Source organism: Protopterus annectens, chromosome 11.part0 (genome assembly GCF_019279795.1).
Source record: "Protopterus annectens isolate FY-2018-M chromosome 11.part0, PAN1.0, whole genome shotgun sequence".
Lineage (NCBI taxonomy): Eukaryota > Metazoa > Chordata > Ceratodontiformes > Protopteridae > Protopterus > Protopterus annectens.
In genome coordinates, this window is record NC_056745.1 from 1,381,735,678 (window position 1) to 1,381,754,044 (window position 18,367).

At 46.3% G+C, this 18,367-nt stretch overlaps 1 protein-coding gene across 1 annotated transcript in view; it reads left to right on the forward strand.

The window, feature by feature from the left end:
- Nucleotides 1-18,367, forward strand: part of LOC122815078 (putative cation exchanger C521.04c) — a 1,300,764-nt gene that overhangs the window by 986,480 nt on the left and 295,917 nt on the right. Inside the window, exon 13 of the mRNA XM_044087322.1 lies at nucleotides 4,480-4,501. Coding sequence (XP_043943257.1) covers nucleotides 4,480-4,501 — 22 coding nt within the window. The remainder of the gene's footprint in view (nucleotides 1-4,479; nucleotides 4,502-18,367) is intronic.

Here is an 18,367-nt window from a genome sequence, read left to right on the forward strand (position 1 = left end):
ATAGTAACAGAGTTTGACTAGTGGTTTGGGCATTTGACAAAGAAAACAAGGAAGAAGGGAATTCCCATGCTGAGCAGCACAGGATTTTTTTTTTTTTTTAACTACTTTGAATGCATGTTGTTCAAAGGCTCGGTACCCATCTACACAAGTTCCCAGATCCCTGACCAGTGAATCAACTTTTGGGGGCATTCTATTGATAACATAGCTACCCAAGGTGGCTTACTTCCCAAAGGAACTGTAATGCATTTATTGGCATAGAGTTAAGCCATGCACCAAACATCTGTATTAGACCTTCCCTTAAGGGTGTTCACATCTTGAGTGGGATTCAATGACTCCTCCCAGTTTGCAATCTTTGTACTTGGTTAGCCAGCAGCCTCTGATATTGGCTTTGACCTTTGAGAAGTAGATGTGAGAGAGGAGCAGGACTAGCACAGAGCCCTTTTGGGACTCCATTTGTGACCAGCCTTTTCGTGGAGGCGGCCTCACCAACCCTAACCTATTGGGTCTTATCAGTTGACCAGCCTTTTCGTGGAGGTGGCCTCACCCAACCTATTGGATGCCATCAGTTAGCCAGTTAGCTATCCAGCGTTTTATAAAGGGGTTTATGCCTAGGTCTCCAAGTTTGTTGGCAATACCAGAGTGGGGTATTGTATAATATGCTTTATCCAGCTCTAAGTAGCCAGTATGCACTGCTTTCCCCTTATCCATTGCTTTAGTGATTATTTAAAATAGTCCACCAGGTTCAGCAAGCACAACTTTCCTTTGACTAACTCAGACTGGGATGGATCCAGTGTCTACAGTTTTCCTTTGCATCTGTTGATAATTTCCGCAACGATTCTTTTTATGGCTTTGCAAATTAGACTAGTCAGATTAATCTATCAGAAGTTTCCAGGATCCGTTGAATGTCCTCCCCTACGGAGAGGAAGATTGCTGCAGTCCTCCATTCTTGTGGCACAAAACTTATTTTAAGACTATAGTTAAGAAAAGATTCCAGGGGTAAGTCATATTTTAGAGACTGTTCAGGAGGGCATCCTGGGGTGCTATTGGCACTCAGTGAAGTTATGTTCTTCGCTTTAGCAAGCACAAGTGCATGCTCCCTAATTAGAGTTGGGATTATATTTCAGGGGATGGTTGGGGGTGACTGACAAATTTGGTTCCAACTTTACCACATATGTTTGCTATATCGCCAGCCTTGGGGAATGTGGCACCATTAACCACCAGTTGAGTTCTCTGACATAGCTGAGGTTATCTCAATCTCAAAGTTGGCTTCTTTGACCTAATTAGCCCTCTTAGTTGTCTATTTTGGAGAGTTTTTTTTAGCTTTATGGAAATTAACCTTCCTGATTTTTTTTACTATATTTTTCCTTTTCTTGTATCCTGTTAAAAATTTAGGGTTCCACAAGGGCGGTTTGTTTCTGGGGTTAGCTCTGTGCTTACTTATAGCAGATACAGCAGCCTGTATGCAGCCACTGATATGACTGTTCAGAAACTGAAAGGAAATCTGCATAGGGTGCCGTGTCTTCAGGGTTTGGTGAGGCACTGAATTTTGACAAATCACTTGAAGACAGGAACTAATCCAAGGCAAACCAACAGTTACTGGTGTTACAGAGTTCATTCTGATTTCAATGGAACTAGCGTTATGATCAGACCTAACCAGGGAGGATGTGACATGGGGTGGGGTGTTAGCATTCTTTCATAATTGAGTACCAGGTCCACTATGTTGAAGCCTCTATAGTGGGTGTTTTCACTATTTGGTCATGGGTGTTTATGAAATGCTGGAATCTTTGTGCTTGTAGATGAGGCTGTGCAGGATTCCCAGTCCATACAGGGATAATTACAGTCTCCAATGAAGACAGCAATTGCCATATTGGTTAAGGACTTTGCCTCTGATACAAAGTACAGGGTCTGATTTTGACCTCCAGCCAATACCTTTTTGGAGTCTGCATGTTCTCCTTGCGTCTCTGAGGTTCTTCCAACCTCTGAAAAACAGAGCGTTTCCATATCAAACTCACTAACGAATGGGGCTGTGGGCAGCATGCACACCACATGGTGCCCCATAAGGGGAACAGTTGTATGGATCAAACACTTTGGGCATCTACTGTGGTGCACAGTATCCTTAAGACAGGATAATATGGATCACACACATGCACCATTGGAGGGCTAGTCACTTATTGCAAAATACGGCTCTAGGTGATTCGATCATGTTGACTAATGTCACCAAATGGGTGTTGGAATTTGCCAGTAAGTGGATTGAGGACCTGGCCTACTCCAAGGACCCATGCCAACGGTGGGAAAAGTATATGTGCCCCCTACTGGCCAGTGTGTGCTTACCATAAAGCTAAGCAGCCCAGAGTCAATAAGCTACTGGCTGGCCAGTGCCCAGTTGCCCAGCATGGGTTACCTGGGGTAGCTGTGTGGAGTAAAAGTTGGATGTAAAACCAATCAACCTGTCAATGAACTACGAATTGCTTCACTCAATGTAAATTCACTGACAGGACAGAAGTTGGAAGTGGATGACATGGCATGGAGAAGGCTGGACATCCTATGTATCCAAGAGACAAGATGGAAAGGCAATGCAGCAAAGCCACCTGACTTAAGACAAGCTAGAAACGGTGTGGGAATTGTGGTGAGAGGCTTCAGAATGCAGCGAGGGATATCATTACAATTAGCGAGATTCATGACAGACTCCAGTGTAATAATAGGGCAGATTCACATATCGGGATAGACGGAACAGGACACAAGGACTGCCTGGGTCCACATGGGTGGGGCAACAGGAATAAAGTAAAGGCTATTCTAGACTTCTGTCTGGCAAATGGCTTGCTAGTAGCGCACACACATGGTTTATAAAGTGTCTCAAGATCACATACATAACAGTGGCCAATATGCAACTTGGATGGGATTCCTCCAAGTAAGGAAAGGGCACTGGCGTATAATCAGTTACTGCAAAGGCATCCCCAGTGAAATAGTCAGTCCACAGTATAAACCACTGGTTGCAACAACCAGCTGCAAGTAAGGGTCAGAAGCTAATGTCAGGAGAGACCAGACTGAAGACTTGGAATGTTGAGTGGAAAGTACAAGTTCCAGCAACCCAATAGGAGGAGGAAACAGGTGGAGTGGAAAACTGGCAGTGCCTCAAAACAGCATGTGTGAGGACTACAGAACAGATGTGGCCAAGCCACACATGGAAAAAAAGGAAAAACTGGTGGTGGAATGCAGAAGTCCAGAAAGTCATCAAAAGAAAGTGCAGGAAAAAAGTGCAATAGAAAAGCTGGATCAGGCTAAGAAGGAATACCGGCTGACTAACAAAGAAGCTAAGAAAGGAACTGCAATAGCAAGAAAGTACAGTTGTGTACACTTAACATAAATGTAGATGTTAGAGTGTATTCACTGTTGCAGTCCTAGCCAATGGGTTATCCGGCTCCCAGTAGCCCTCGATTGGCCAGAATACCAAAGGCAAGTAAAAATGACATTGGCTGTTAGTTATAAAGGAAGTCAAGGCGTCCGATACAAAAGGAGGCAGCTGACATCACTTCCTCAGTCTTTCTTGCCATAATAGTTAGAAGCCCCCAGAAAACAAGGCTTAAACCAAAAGCCATTTTTGCAAATACCAAATATAGCCTGTACCTTAGGAAAAGAGAAAAAGGGGAAGGAGGGAGGGAAACCAGGACTAACTTCTACATTTATGGTAAGTGTACACAACTGTACTATCTTCGTGTTTCACCGTTGCAGTCCTAACCAATGGGTTGATTACCAAAGCCCAGAGAAAAGGGAGGAGGAACCAACAGAATCAAGGACTGGAGATAATGCCATGCAGAACAGCAGTGGCAAACCCTGCCCTGGCTCTTGAAAACAAAGGCAAATTATAATGCTTTGTGAAAGTGTGAACAGAAGACCATGGGGCAGCCTCCAAAATGTCTTTAGTAGGGACACCCCTTAAAAAAGGCTGCATAAGTGGAAGCTGCTCTAGTTGACTGGGTCCTAACCCCTTGAGGAGGAACCTTGCCATGAAAGGAAAAACAAAGTAATACAATGTGCAATCCATTTAGAAATGGTTTGCTTAGAAATAGCCTTGCCCTGGGCTCCAGGGGCAAAACTGACCATTAACTGCTGATTTCCCAAGGTCTTTTGTCCTATCCAGGTAAAACCTGAGCTGTCTATGCACATCAAGAGAATGTAGGATTCTTTCGCCTCTATTTCGAGGATTAGGAAAGAAGGTAGGAAGGTGTATGGACCAAGAGTCAGGCTAGAAACCACCTTAGGCATAAAAGAGGGGTTGGTTCTCAGACAGACCCTATCAGCATGGAAAACAAGAAAAGGCTCCACAGCCAAAGCATGCAGCTCCAAAACCCTCCTTGCTGAAGTTATAGCCAAGAGGAAGGCAGTCTTCCACGAGAGAAACTAAGCCTGGAGTGGCAGCTGGCTCAAGAGGAGGAAGAGTGAGTTTCTCTAGAACAAAATTAAGATCCCAGGCTGGAGTAGGTGCCCTTCTGGGAGGTCTTAAGTTGCAAGCACCTCTGAGAAACATTTTCATCAGGGGATGAGAGAAAATGAGTTGTTCAAAAGAACAATGAGCAGAAATGGCTGAAGTACGATCTTCATAGAGGAAAAAGTAAGACCACCCTAAAGCAAATCAGCCAGGTACTCCAGGATCAGAAGAAGGGTAGACTGAGAAGATTCCCCTCTAGCCTACATCCAATCAGAGAATCTTTCCCATTTGCCAGTGTAGGACTTCCTAGTGCTAAGCCTCCTGGCCTCACTCAGCACATCAACCACCTGCTGGGAAAGGGAAGAAAAGGATGGAGTCATACAATGCGCCATGCTGCCAAATGGAGAGACTGAAGATGAGGATGTAGAATGTTTCCCCCTTCCTGAACCAATCTGGCTTCAGAGGAAGATGCCAAGGAGGAAATTGGGAGAGACTGCAAAGCAGCAGATACCAACGCTGTCTGGGCCAGTCCGGAGCTATGAGAATAGTCCTTGGTCATTCGTCCCTGATCTTCAATAATACCCTGGGGAAAAAGAGGAAGGAAGGCGTAAATTGACAGCAGTGTCCAAGAACAGAGCACCCACTTTCCAAGCTCTTTTGTGATGCTGTCTGGTGCAAAAAACAAGTAGAAGATGGTTGTCTGAAGAGGAGAAAAGATCTTAAGAGTGTGCCCAAACGTTGAATGATGCTGTAAAAAACTGCTGTTCAGCTGCCAGTCGTGAGGATCCAGGGTCGGTCTGCTCAACTAGTCTGCCAAAACACAGCCTTCCTGGAAGAAACTGAGCTAGGAGATGCAGGCCCAGGGATGCTGCTATGGACCAAAAACTCATGCTCTTGTCTGCACAGGAGGTAAGAATGAGTCCCTCCTTGCTTGTTGATGTACCACATGACTGTGGTGCTGTCCATCCTGACAAGCAGAGTCCCTGGAGAAAGAAGATGCTTGAAAGCTAGTAAGGCCTGCTGGACTGCCATCAACTCCTTTAAATTTATGTGCAGGTGTATCTGCTGGGCATTCCAACTTCCCTGTATGCATCTGCCATCCAGGTGTGCTCCACAGGCGTAGTCCGAGTTGAGTGGCAAGGGGTGGGTGAAAAGGCATGCCTTTGTTCTGTAGACAGGCTTTTGCCCACCATAGAAAATGTTTGCAGACATGGAAGCAGAGGAATTATCACATCCAGGTCCTGTGTGTTGACACCAAATGTTGTTGAGGTACCACTGGAATTTCATCATATGCAGTCTTGCATATGGAATCATGAGAATGCAAGAGGCCATGAATCCCACAGCTTGCAGGCATTTCCTTGCAGGGAGCTGGAACAGGCTTGCCAAGTCCTTGAAGTAAACTTAAAGGGTTGTCTGCTTCTCCTGGGTGAGCTTTATCATCTGGGCGGCTGTGTTCAGACTCGTTCCCAGGAATGTTCTCTTTGGATGGCACCATTTTTGATTTTTCCTCATTGAGAGTGTAACCCAAGGAAGAGAGAAGAGTCTTTACAAATTCTAGATCTTTTAACAGCTGTTCCTGAAAATTTGCTTGAAGTAGACAGTCCAAGTATGGATAAATTTGAATTTTCTTCTGCCTGCAAAAAGCAAGGACTGGAGCCAGGCACTTTGTGAAAACTCTGGGAGCAGTAGACAAGCCAAAGGGCAGCGCAGAGAATTGATAATGTCGCTTGCCCACCCTGAAACGCAGGTATTGGCTGCAACTTTCCTTGATAGGGATGTGCAGAAAAGCTTCTTTGAGATCCATTACCAGCCAGGAATTATTTTCTAACAATGGGAGCAACTGATGCAAAGTGAGCATTCTAAACTTTGGAATTATCAAGAAAGAGTTCAGGATGGCTAGATCTAGGATAGGACGCCAGGTGCCTTCTTTTTTTTGGAACTAGGAAAAAAGTTTGGAATAAAAATCCTGGCTTACCTGCTGAGCAGGAATGGATTCTATTGCTCCCAAATATAACAGACACAATTTGCTTTCCTACTTCTGCCCTTTGGTTTGGTGGAGCATCTGGGAATCCGGTGTGGAGAAAAAACTTGTGTGGAAAGAAAACTTGTGTCCTAGAGTTCTGGGTACCCATTTGTCATCGGTGATGGTGGCCCAGACATTTGCAAAAAGGGCCACCCTTCCTCCCCTGAAGGACTCTGGGTAGGCAAGAACAGGCAGAAGTTGGAGAGAGTCATTGAAAATGTTTAGATTGAGATACAGGCTTAGAACTTCCCATCTTAGAAGAGGAAGCCTTCCAATGCTTAGACCTTTGAGGGGTAGCCACCTGTCCCCTAGAAGATTTGTAACCTCTAGTCTTAGAACGGTTCTGTCTGCTGGTATCAGGGAACGTCCAACTCTTAGAAGGGTAATTCCTGCTAAAGCGAGGAGACTGAACTTGCAGAAAGTCTGTCTGCATAGACTTGGCCTGGTCTTCCATCTTATTGAGCACTTCCTCTGCTTTGCTGCCAAAAAGACTATCCCTATGCAAAGGTACATCTAAAAGCTTAGTCTTGACAGGCTCTGGTAGGGGCTGCTCCCCTGAGTCGCGCACGCCTTCTAATAACAGAGCCAGTAGCTGTAGCCCTACAGGAGGATTCTAGAATGTCAAAACCACAATGTAATGAATGTTTGACAAGACTGGCAGAATTCAGCAAATCCTGCATAGCCTTACTCTCCACCAACAGAGACACACTTGCTATCCTAGACTTAATAGCTTCCAAGGTGTGCTGCTGGTACTTCAGCATATGAAAAAGACAATAATTAGACCCAATAGCAAAAGTGGCAGAGGTATAAACCTTTTTACCCCACCTGTCTAGGTTCAGAGATTCCCTGTCAGAAGGAACAGGATTTTTAGTAACAGTGGCCTTAACTCCTTTAGGACCTTGAGAAATAACCTCTGAATCAGCCAACGGATTCCTGAAAAGAAACAAATGAGAATCAGGGACTCTATAGTACCTGTCAGGTTTCCTCGGAGCAAGAGGAACCGAATTTGGAGTCAAGGAATTTTCAGAAAATCAACCACTTCCAACACAGGTGGAATAGCCAAAGACTTATGCTGAGGCAAATCCAAAAACTCCCTAATCCTTTTCTTAGAAAGGGGATAATCCTGACTTTCCCCATTTAAAATGCTCCCTGAGTATTTAAAGCATCACCAAAAGAGAAAGCTTCTGCAGGAGAAGCAGAAGGGATGGACTCCTCGGCGTCTGAAACCTCAAAAGGAGAGAAAGCCTGAGAAACTTCCTTTTCATCAATAGAAATACTGGAAGTATCAGAACCTGAATAAGACAGACTCAGGAGAGACATCCCTACCTCTTTTTGAAGGAGGAGGCTGTGAACCCCTAATAAGAGTCAAAAGGTCATCAGCCATTTTAACCATTTCAGAAGGAGGGGAACGGAAGGAAACTGGAGCCTGTTTCTTCACAGGCTTACGACTGGAAGATTTACCTGCAAGTCTGAAAAACTCGGGAAGCCTGGCAACCGCCAAAATTGCAGCCAAAGTAGTCTGTATGAGCTTGCTGTCTGAACGAAGAACGGAGGCCTCAGACACCGGAGTCAGCTTAGCGGCTCCGGATGCAGCTGAAGAGGCAACAGGTGGAAGGTCAGAAGGCAAAATTGAAGCCGGAGGCCTCAGAAATGGTCTCAACAGAGGCCTGCAGTTGAAAATCTGTGGGCTGCCAGGGCACCTCACTGGCTACCACATGACTGACTACCAAACTTATCATCCGAGGTCTTGACCTTCGGAAGGCTGTCGCAGTCCTTATCCTTACGTTTCTTAGGGATATCCAAAGCCTGAAGACCAGTGGAAGCCATACGACAAACTTAAGCCAAACTCCAAAATGCTTAGCTAAAAGCTTAGCTAGATGACGAATAGTACGCAAATTAAAGGAAGCACAGAGATCACAATTAGGAATGTAGTGGTCAAGGCCTAAAATGAAAATCTCTATGGGGAATTGGCTTTCCATAGGTAAGACAATTAACCTTTTTTGACATTCGTTAAGGCAAGAAAAGAGGATAACCAATGGGATATTTAGCTGTAGTGGACTTCAACTTTGTAGTTGGAAACAAAAAAGGTAAACTGCCAACCGGCACTCGTGCAAGAAATGCTTCTGCTTCTGGCTCCGCAGCAAGGAAGACTGAGGAAGTGACGTCGGCTGCCTCCTTTTGTATCGGATTGCCCTGACGTCCTTTACAACAGACAGCCAATGTCATTTTTACTTACCTTTGGCATTCTGGCCGATCGAGGGCTACCGGGAGCCAGATAACCCATTAGTTAGGACTGCAACAGTGAAACATGAACATCAGGGCATCAGAGGCACTCTACTAACTTCTGGAAAGTGACACAGTAGCTAGCAGAAAAACTATTGTGTCAGGTCTTTCTGTTACCTGCGTCTCTGGGTGTACCTCAAGGATCCACTCTGACCACTATTTTCTATTTTCACAAAAACTATCCTCTACTACCCAATAGACTACCATACTATAATGCAGACTCCACCCTTACTTGTTCGTCTCTCTCCTTACCTGCTCTTTAAAACAACCTAACTTGCCTTCAATGACCTCGAAAAACTACCTTTTAGACTCCCAGCTTGTTCTTAACCCCATCAAGAGCAAACTTGTGCTCTTTACCAGTAAATAACTACTCCATAACCATCCCACCTTCACCATCTCTTCCTCCAGTACTACTATAATAGAATCAGTGCCTCAAATGAAGTACGAGTCACCACAGAAAATAACCTTAGATTCGATAAGCACCTGGCCATCACCATCAAAAAAGTAGACATCAAGATAGGCTCTTTCATCAAACCTTACCTGACTCCACTAGACAAGCCACATGCAGAACTCACCTTTCCACCATACCCCAGTTTTCACCAACCTTAGAAAAACTGATTTAAATAAATTTGAATCCTCTTATAATAAAACTGCAAGATTAGCCTCCCATCTCCCATACAGAACACACAATTGCTCTGCCCTGCACCACCTAAAATGGCTTGAACTTCCAAATCTTCTCACCTTAAACCAACTAAATTTCACTAATACCATACTCCACCACCGTAGCTACTGCCCTGCTCTCACACAGCTCAGTCCTATCCCTGTCGTTGACCTCCAAGGTCCTTCATTAAAAACCTTCTAATTGTAACCAAATCCAATAGCCATGGAGATTCACTTTACTCAAGCCATGTTTCTCCTTAGCACAAGCAATACTCAATTTTACGAACACTTCCAACTTCAAACATCTCTTAAGAGCACACCAACAAGTGGCTTTGCTCTTGTACAAAGCCAGGCTGACTGTCTTTGCAACTCTTCAGCTCTTTCTAAAACTTTCCACTTGTATCTTATTTCTGTCTCCTCTACCTGAACAAGCGACTATTTCCTCTCAACCATCATGTTATATATATCAGACTTGAATTACATGCAAGTCTCATTTCCTGTACCACTTTCTCCTGTTTTGTACAAATGGTGTCTGTGAAAATGGTTGTTGACATCTCATTATTGTTATAAATTATTTCTCTTGAAATTATTAGCTAATTATGTTACTATTAGAGCTTTTCTCCCTGGGCCTCTGTTGAAAATGGGCGTCTGGCCCAGCCAGACACTCCTAGTAAACAAATATAAAATAAAGAAAAATAAAATACTATAAGGTTGTAAGGCAAAGACAGAAAAATAAAGGTAGTGAGAGACCCTTCATAAGAGATGCCAGCAACAACCTGCTCACCTGTCCACAGGACATCAAAGGTAGTTGGAAAGAGTACTTCCAGCAGCTTCTGAATAAAGAAAACCCCATTGAAGCTGTAACTTGACAGACTACAATGAAAAGAATGGAGGAGCCCACCACAAAAGTAAGAACAGCACTAAGGAAAATGAAGTTGGGGGAAAGCAGCAGCTCAGATGAGGTCAGAGAAGATATAACTATGTTGGGTGAGACAGGGGAGAAATGGCTCCGAAGGGTACTGGTAGCAGTGTGGAGAGAAAAGCATATCCCCAAATGACTAGAGAAACAGAATACTCATGCCATTGTACAAAAACAGGGGACATCCCCAACTGTGGGCAGTACAGAGGTATCAAACTCGTGTCACATTACATAAAAGTTCTGGAGAGGGCGATTGGATATGCAGAGTAGTAATAAAGATGGGAGATGAGCTGTTCAGATTCAGATCAGTATGCAGCACAACTGACTACGTTTGCAGCAAAACAAATAGTTGAAAAGAAATTAGAAGTTATGTACCTACCATAACGTTCCATGTTAGTTGTCTTCTCTCGCCTTCTTTCTTGCTGGATGGGTTCGGAGCCGATCCTTGGCTCCGACTCGGCACTTGCTTTAGCTTGAGAACTCCTTTTACCAGCTCGAGGCAACCCTATGTCCCATGATGCAAGGCGGAACTACCTCAGATCTCGTTTGGTAGCTAACCTACCCTGCTAAGGACTAACCTAACATATTTAGGAAACCCAAGTTCATAATAAAGAGTCCTCTAATGAAGGCTCAGGAGGAAACAACCTGATAGGAACTCTTCAAGATCTGTCCAGGCCAGGGGGAAGGAGGGAGGGACGCAAGAAAGAAGGCGAGAAGACAACTAACATGGAGCGTTATGGTAGGTACATAACTTCTAAATGTTAAGTTGTCAATCTCGCCTTCATTCTTGCTGGATGGGACCGTCCTAGCACCTGTATCCCGGGTGGCTCAATGAAACAGACTCTTGAGAACTGTGGAACCAAAACTGGCCCTGTCTCTGGAGGCCAAGTCTAACTTGTAATGAGAGACAAAGGTATGAGGAGTGGCCCAAGTAGCTGCTGCACAAATGGTATCAATGGGTAGTCTATCCTGAAAGGCTGCAGAAGTGGATAGACTCCTGGTTGAGTGTGCTTTCGGTTTAGAAGATAGTTGCTTGCCTCAGAGAGTACACATAGGAAATGGTGGAAGACAACCATCTGGATAAGGTCACTTTAGACACTGGGAGACCTATCCTGTTTTCTGCATAGGAGACAAATAATTGGTCCGATTTCCTGAATTGTTTCGTTCTATGTAAATAGTACCTGAGCTGACGATGGACATCCAAAAAATGAAGCTTTTGTTCAGCTCTGTCAGAATAGTTTGGGAAAAAAACTGGTAGATCTATGGATTGATTAATATTGGTTTGAGACGCAACTTTGGGGAGAAAGGACGGGTTCGTTCTTAAGGATACCCTGTCCTTATGAAAAACCAAGTAAGGGGAACGGATGCAGAGAGCTTGAATCTCGGAAACCCTTCTTGCTGAAGTGACCGCCAGTAAAAATATAGTTTTTTCCAGGTCAATAATTTCAAAGAACATGAAGCAGACGGTTCAAAGGGAGGTAACATCAAGGATGCCAACATTAAATTTAGATCCCATTGTGGAGGAGGATGCTTTATCGGTGGCTTTAGGAGAAAAACTCCTCTCAGAAAGGCCTTGCATAATCTATGAGACATAATGTTATTATCATGCAAGCCAACATGATACTTGGAAATAGCAGCCAGTTGAACTTTAACTGTAGATGAAGAAGATCCTGACTGAAAAACCTCAGCCAGGAAATCTAAAACAGAATGCACAGGAGCAGTAAAGGGATCAATATTCCTGGAATTTGCCCAAATAAGCATCGCCACTTGCTAGCATAAACAGTTTTGGTGGGTGACTTTAAAGAAGCCACTAGGATGTCTGTGACTGAATCAGAGCTCATGGAAGCCTGGCTAGGGAAGGAAGTGGAGCAACCAAGCAGTGAGGTTGAGAGAATGAATGGCCCGGTGCTGTTGACCCGACTGGTGGATCAAGAGATCTGGAACTGGGTCCAGATGCCAGGGCTGCACCAGGAGGTGACGATGCAGAGGCGAAACCAAATTTGTCGAGGCCAGTAAGGGGCAATGAGAATCAACTTGGCCCTCAAAACGGTGGCTTTCTGAATGACTTGTGGAATCAAGGGAAAGGGAGGAAAAGCGTACAGAAGTCCCCGGGGCCAATCCTGGGTTAGAGAGTCTCTCAGGGGTTGGCCTGGTAGGGGAAAGAGGGTGAAAAAATCGGGGCACTTGCTGTTTTGGGGTGTAGCAAAAAGATCGCAACAAGGTGTGCCCCACTTCAGAAAAATCTGATCCACTACAGACTGATTGAGAGACCACTCGTGAGGCATGAGAATGGATCTGCTCAGCCTGTCCGCCAAGAGGTTGGACCTGCCGGGGATGTGTGTTGCTATCAGAAACCGATGAGAGGAGATTGCCCATTGCCAAAGTCTGAGAGCTTCTCGACACAACGGATAGGACCTGGTCCCGCCCTGCTTGTTGATGTACCAGACCACGGACATGTTGTCCGTTTGTACTGCAATAGTCCCCGTGGAAAGAAAGTCGTTGAGGGCTTGCAACGTTAAAAGCACCGCTCTCATCTCCAGGACATTTATGTGCAGATGGTATTCTATGGGTTGCCACATTCCGTGGACCATCCTGCCCTGATAATGCCCCCCCCCACCCGATCAGAGAGGCATCCGTAGTAACTGTGGCAACTGGAGGAGGGGGAACAAAGGGTCGGCCCTGATGAAGAAGAGGGGAAGATATCCACCAGTTCAGATGAGTTCTGCACGATTGTGTGACTAAGATTTTGTGCCTCATCGGAAGACTGTGGAAGGACCACTGAGTGAATAACATCCACTGCAGAAGGCGCATGTGGAAGCGCGCCACTGGTACAAGAACAATGGCCGCCGCCATAAGCCCTAAAACCTCTAGTATCAATCTGCCTTTGACCCTGCTGCTCTGCAATAGAATCCGAACGAATTTTTGGATGTCCAGAATTCTTTGATCTGTTAGTCTGGCTAACATTTTGACGGTGTTTAATTATGCGCCTATAAAGGTGATAGATTGGCAAGGCCGCAGAGAAGATTTTGAAATTCACTGAAATTCCCAAACTCCTGCAAAGCTGCAGAGTGTAGTCTCTGGTCTGAAGAAGCTGACACCTGGTGGTGGCGGAGAGGAGCCAGTCGTCTAAATAAGGAAACACCTGGAATCCTTGACGTCTCAGATGAGCTGTGACCACTGCCATGCATTTGGTAAACACTCTGGGGGCTGAAGTGAGGCCAAAGGGCAGGGCTCTGAATTGGTAATGACAGGTCCCTAGCAGCGGAGAAACCTTCTGGGCGCCTGTGAATCTATGTGACAGTCTGGCGTCCTGAAGGTCTATAGAGCACATCAGTTGTCCTTGCCCAGAAAGGGCAGAATGGACTGAAGCGTGACCATCCGAATCTTGCCTTCTTGACAAATCTGTTTAGACTGCTCAGGTCTAATATTGGTCTCAATCTCCCGTCCTTTTGGGGACCAAAAGAATCTCAGTAGGCGCGGATCCTACTTGGTCTGCCGGAACAGTCTGGGCGGCTCTTTTTCTAGGAGTTTTGAAACCTCCTGTTCTGCCAAATCCCTTTGACCGGGTGAGATGTCTGGAAGGGATTGTTGAGGTACTGGATACCGATCGAAGGGGATTTTGTAACCCTCGGATATGATCGACTGTACCCACATATCTTGTGAAAGGGAATGCCAGGCTACTGGGTACAGCGAAATCCTTCCCCCGACTGCCTCCAGGGGTGGACAGTCGGGCAACACCTCAGGGGTGCTGAAAGGGCTTCTCAGGAAGAGACTCCCTGTTGCCCTGGTTCTGAGGACCCCCCCTGCCTCTAGGGCGGCGTCTATTGTTACCCCCTCTGCCTCTGGGGGTAAACTGACCACGTGTGTCCGGTGTAGCTCCTTGGGCTTTGCAGAACCACATCTTCCCTCCCTTCTGACCCTTGGGATATGGTCTAGAAGGGGTGGAAAAATGGACTCCAACGGCAGAAAGAGTTTCACCGTCCTGCTCACACCTGGTCAAGGTATCCTTCACCTGAGGTCCGAACAAAGCCGAACCATCAAAGGGGGTATTGGTGAAGGACGCCTTAAAGGGGTCCGCAAAATTACAAAGCCGCATCCAGGCTTGACGTCTAAGAGCCACTCTTGTGCCTGCGGCCCTGCTCGCTCCATCGGCCGCATAGGATATGAGCCGCATGGAGGAGTTGGATAAGGAATTCAGGATTGCTAGCTGTGAGGCAATCTTTTCTTGATCCCCAGCAGCAGAAGGATCCTGGACCACTTCACCTAGTTCCTTGAGAATATCTCTTTGAAGCCTGGTGAAGTGACAAAGGTAGTTCAGTGAACGCATAGCAAAGGTCGCTGAAGAAAACATCCGCTTTCCATACCTGTCCATGGTGCTAGAATCCTTGTTAGGAGGATGGACAGGTACTGAAGGATCATAAGTTCCTTCTTAGTGGCTGGCCACCACCATAACATCCACAGAAACGCCCTTGGAAAGAAACTGTTTGTCCGTAGGGGCTGTAATAAACTTGGATGGCCTCCTGGGGACAGGTTCCACAGAATCTGGAGCTGCCCACGCCTTTCGAGCCACTACCTGCATAAGTGGGTCGAAAGGCGGAGACACCCAGGAGGTGGAGGGTCGGGATCCAAAAGCCTCCAGGTATACCGACTCATCCTCGGAGGGATCAATGGATGGCCAATTCCCCCTCTGTTTGAGGAGCTCAAGGATGTCTGAAAAGGAGACATCCTCAGAGGGGGATCGTGGGGAACCCTCCGACTCATCTAAGTCGGTATCAGATGTAGTAGACTCAGGGGAGTCTGTGTGTTTCCTCTTACACGTCCTCTTCCGAGGGGGTTCACCTGCAGGATCAGGAGAAACTTCGGAAGAGGAGGAAATTCCCAATGGGGAAACCTGGGGCGATGGATCCCTGGATCCAAGAGGCTGGCAAGAGGTGTCTACAGGCACCGAAGAGGGAGGAGCTAGAGGGATGGACCGTTGACCTGGCTCAGGAGCCAGGACACTCATCACCTCAAAGGCTCCCCTCCCTGGGAGACCGGAATATCCCCATTCCAAGGAAACAGGAATTCCCGGCTCCACTGAGAGGGAAGGCTCCGAGGCCGATGTCGGTGCCGAGCTTACCAAGGCCGAAGCCCCGAGAGGGAGAGCGGGGTCGGACAAGGTCGATGCCACTAGCCCCTCGAGCCGACCAGGAAACTTCGGCGACCGGATCCCTCAAGGAAGGTCTCAAGGAAGAGATCGGAGCCAAAGGCAGCGGAGCGAAGGATGTATCGGCTCCGGCGCAAACAGTCGCTGTCGAAGCTCCGGCTCCGAACTCTGGTGGGGAGTCTGAGGAGGAAGTTCAAGGGTGAAGCAATAGCGAAGTCTGCTGAGACGGGCTATGGAGCATTTGGGCCAGTGCCTGCGACTTTAACAGCCTGCTTACCACCCTCTCTAAGTCGTGGTCAGACAGCCTGGAAGATCTCTTAGATCGGCTCCGATGGCTCCGCTCCGACAAAGAGGAGACCCGGGCCAGTGGATACTCTCCAAAGGGGACCGAGATCTCTTCGGGACGAAGTCATCGGAGCCGAAGTCCCTGAATTCCAGATGGAGCCGAAGGTTTCGGCTCCGATGCTGGATAAGGTGTCGGCTCCAGCCGGGCCGACAAGGCAACTGTAGATTGGGTGTCGGAACCGATCGGTGCCGAGCCCACTACTTTAGAAGCAGAAAGATCGGCTCCAGCGGAGCCGATCTCGCTCGATGGGCCGGAGCCACAGGAGGAGGCTTAGACACTGTAGCCTGAACCTTGGAGGCTTAGAAGGTTTACTGGACCCTGTTTTAGAGGGAGAACCTTCTGGCTTAAGCAAGCCACAGAGGATCAATTTATTCCTCCTTTCCTGCAGGACTCTCTGGCTAAAAGAGTGACACAAAGCACAGGAGTCCTGCAGGTGCAAAGGCCCCAGGCAGTAAACACAAGAAGTGTGACCGTCTGTCAGAGACATTTTCTGACAGCACGAGTCACACTTCTTGAAGCCTGAGACCTTGCCTTCCTTAGACATAGTCCTAGAGGTTCCTTAGACATAGTCCTAGAGGAAGAAAGTCACACACACCCCAACAATCACACAATTAATCCCCAAACACACAGACACACAGGTAGGGATTAAGCAAGGGGGTCTAGGCCTAACAAACTCTTTTAAAATTATAAAAATAATTTAAAAGTTTTTAACTATAAGGGGAATAGGGTGGGCTGTAGAAACACTACACACTATAAAAAGGGGAATAAGGGAGAAATAAATCCCTGACTAAGCTTTCTGAAAATATCAACTTACCTCAGCTGGCAAAAAGGAGACCTCTTTCGCTAAGCGGCAAACGAGATCTGGGGTAGTTCCGCCTTGCATCATGGGACATAGGGTTGCCTCGAGCTGGTAAAAGGAGTTCTCAAGCTAAAGCAAGTGCCGAGTTGGAGCCGAGGATCGGCTCCGAACCCATCCAGCAAGAATGAAGGCGAGATTGACAACTTAACATCTAGAGATGAGGAAAGCTTCCAACTGGGCATTCCTAGACTTGGAAAACAATATGAAAAGGTCCCAAGAAAGTTGATTTGGGTAGTACTCTGGTGGTTTGAAGTCTCACACCGAGGTTCCTAGTGGTAGTGGGTATGCACCAGGGTTCAGCTCCAAGCCCATTATTGATCATACTGGTAATGGACTACATAAGCAAACAGGTCAGAGAGGACAGAACAAAGTTGCTGTATGCAGATGTGGCATTACAGGCAAACTATGAGCAAGAACTTCAGCACAGAGGATTGGGGAATGGAATGCAAAATTTAAGGCACATTGAATGAAATCAAGTACAGCTAAGACGGTGGCAGTATCAGCAAATTGAAGAAATCAGAAGCAGAGAATTGACGTAGAAAGGAAGATAACAGAACAGGTTAACAGCTTCTAGTATTTGGGAGGGTGGTTGATGAGAAGGGATGTCTGAAAGAAGAGGTCAAAGCTAGAATAAGAGGGGCTCCAGGCAGCTGGCAGTGCCAGGTGCAGTGTATGACATACGAATGTCAAAGAAGCTAAAAAGTAAGGTGTACAAAACAGTGGTGCAATCAGTACTACTGTATGGTACAGAAACCTGGGCAGAAGACAGAGCAGAGGACAGCTAGAGGTGATGGAAATAGTGCCAGAGAAGGGTGGTAGGATGCACACTGTGGAAAAGACAAAAATGAGGACAGAAGCCTAAGTAGCTCCAATTGCAGAAAAGATGATAGAAGAGATTATTGTAGTTTGAGCATGTCCAGAAAAGCAGAAGATAATCTGGTGAAGATGATTTGGGACAGAAAGAACACAAGAAGAAATGAGGGCATCCAGCAAAAAGGTGGAAGGATTGCAAGACGGAAGATCTGAAACAGGCACAAGTGTTGAAGGCAGGAGTGGGGCATGAATCAAGAAAGATGGAGACAGTTAACAGGACACCCTGACCCCATGTAGAAAAATGGGGAAAAGGGGTTGATGAACAGGGTGTTAGGCTGGATGCTAAGTCTCTCCAGTAGGGCCCCAGTATGCATTGTGAGCTTCTTGGGACATGGAGTGTGACTTATAGCTATCTAGGACACAGTACAGGACTTTGTCTATGGTGATCTGCAACTGTAGGAACTCTACGTCATCCTGTTTGACCAACTTGGAGGTAATGCTGTAACTGATGTACATCAAACACTTACATCTTTAGCCCTTGTCTGAGCAACTACTGGTCTAAGTGTGGAAGGCACTGAAACCTTGCACTTGTGCGGTAATCTGACACTTAAAACCTCTCAGTAACTGCACAGATGTCTGTACGAGTATGAGGAGGGCTTGAAGTGTGTACATTTTTATTTAGGCTTCTAGCACTGAGTAGTAACACCTTCAGATTCAGTTGAGTTGATTTGGTATGTTGGTAATTTTGTCAATTTGGCATAGTCTAAAAAAGGCACCATGGGGAAGGATAAAGTTTTAGCCAGTGCTTGAAAGTGTAGAGGGGACATTTGCAGAGCATCACAGGCAAATCAATGTGGTCTATTAACCATGTCCTCCCAAGCTGACAAATACT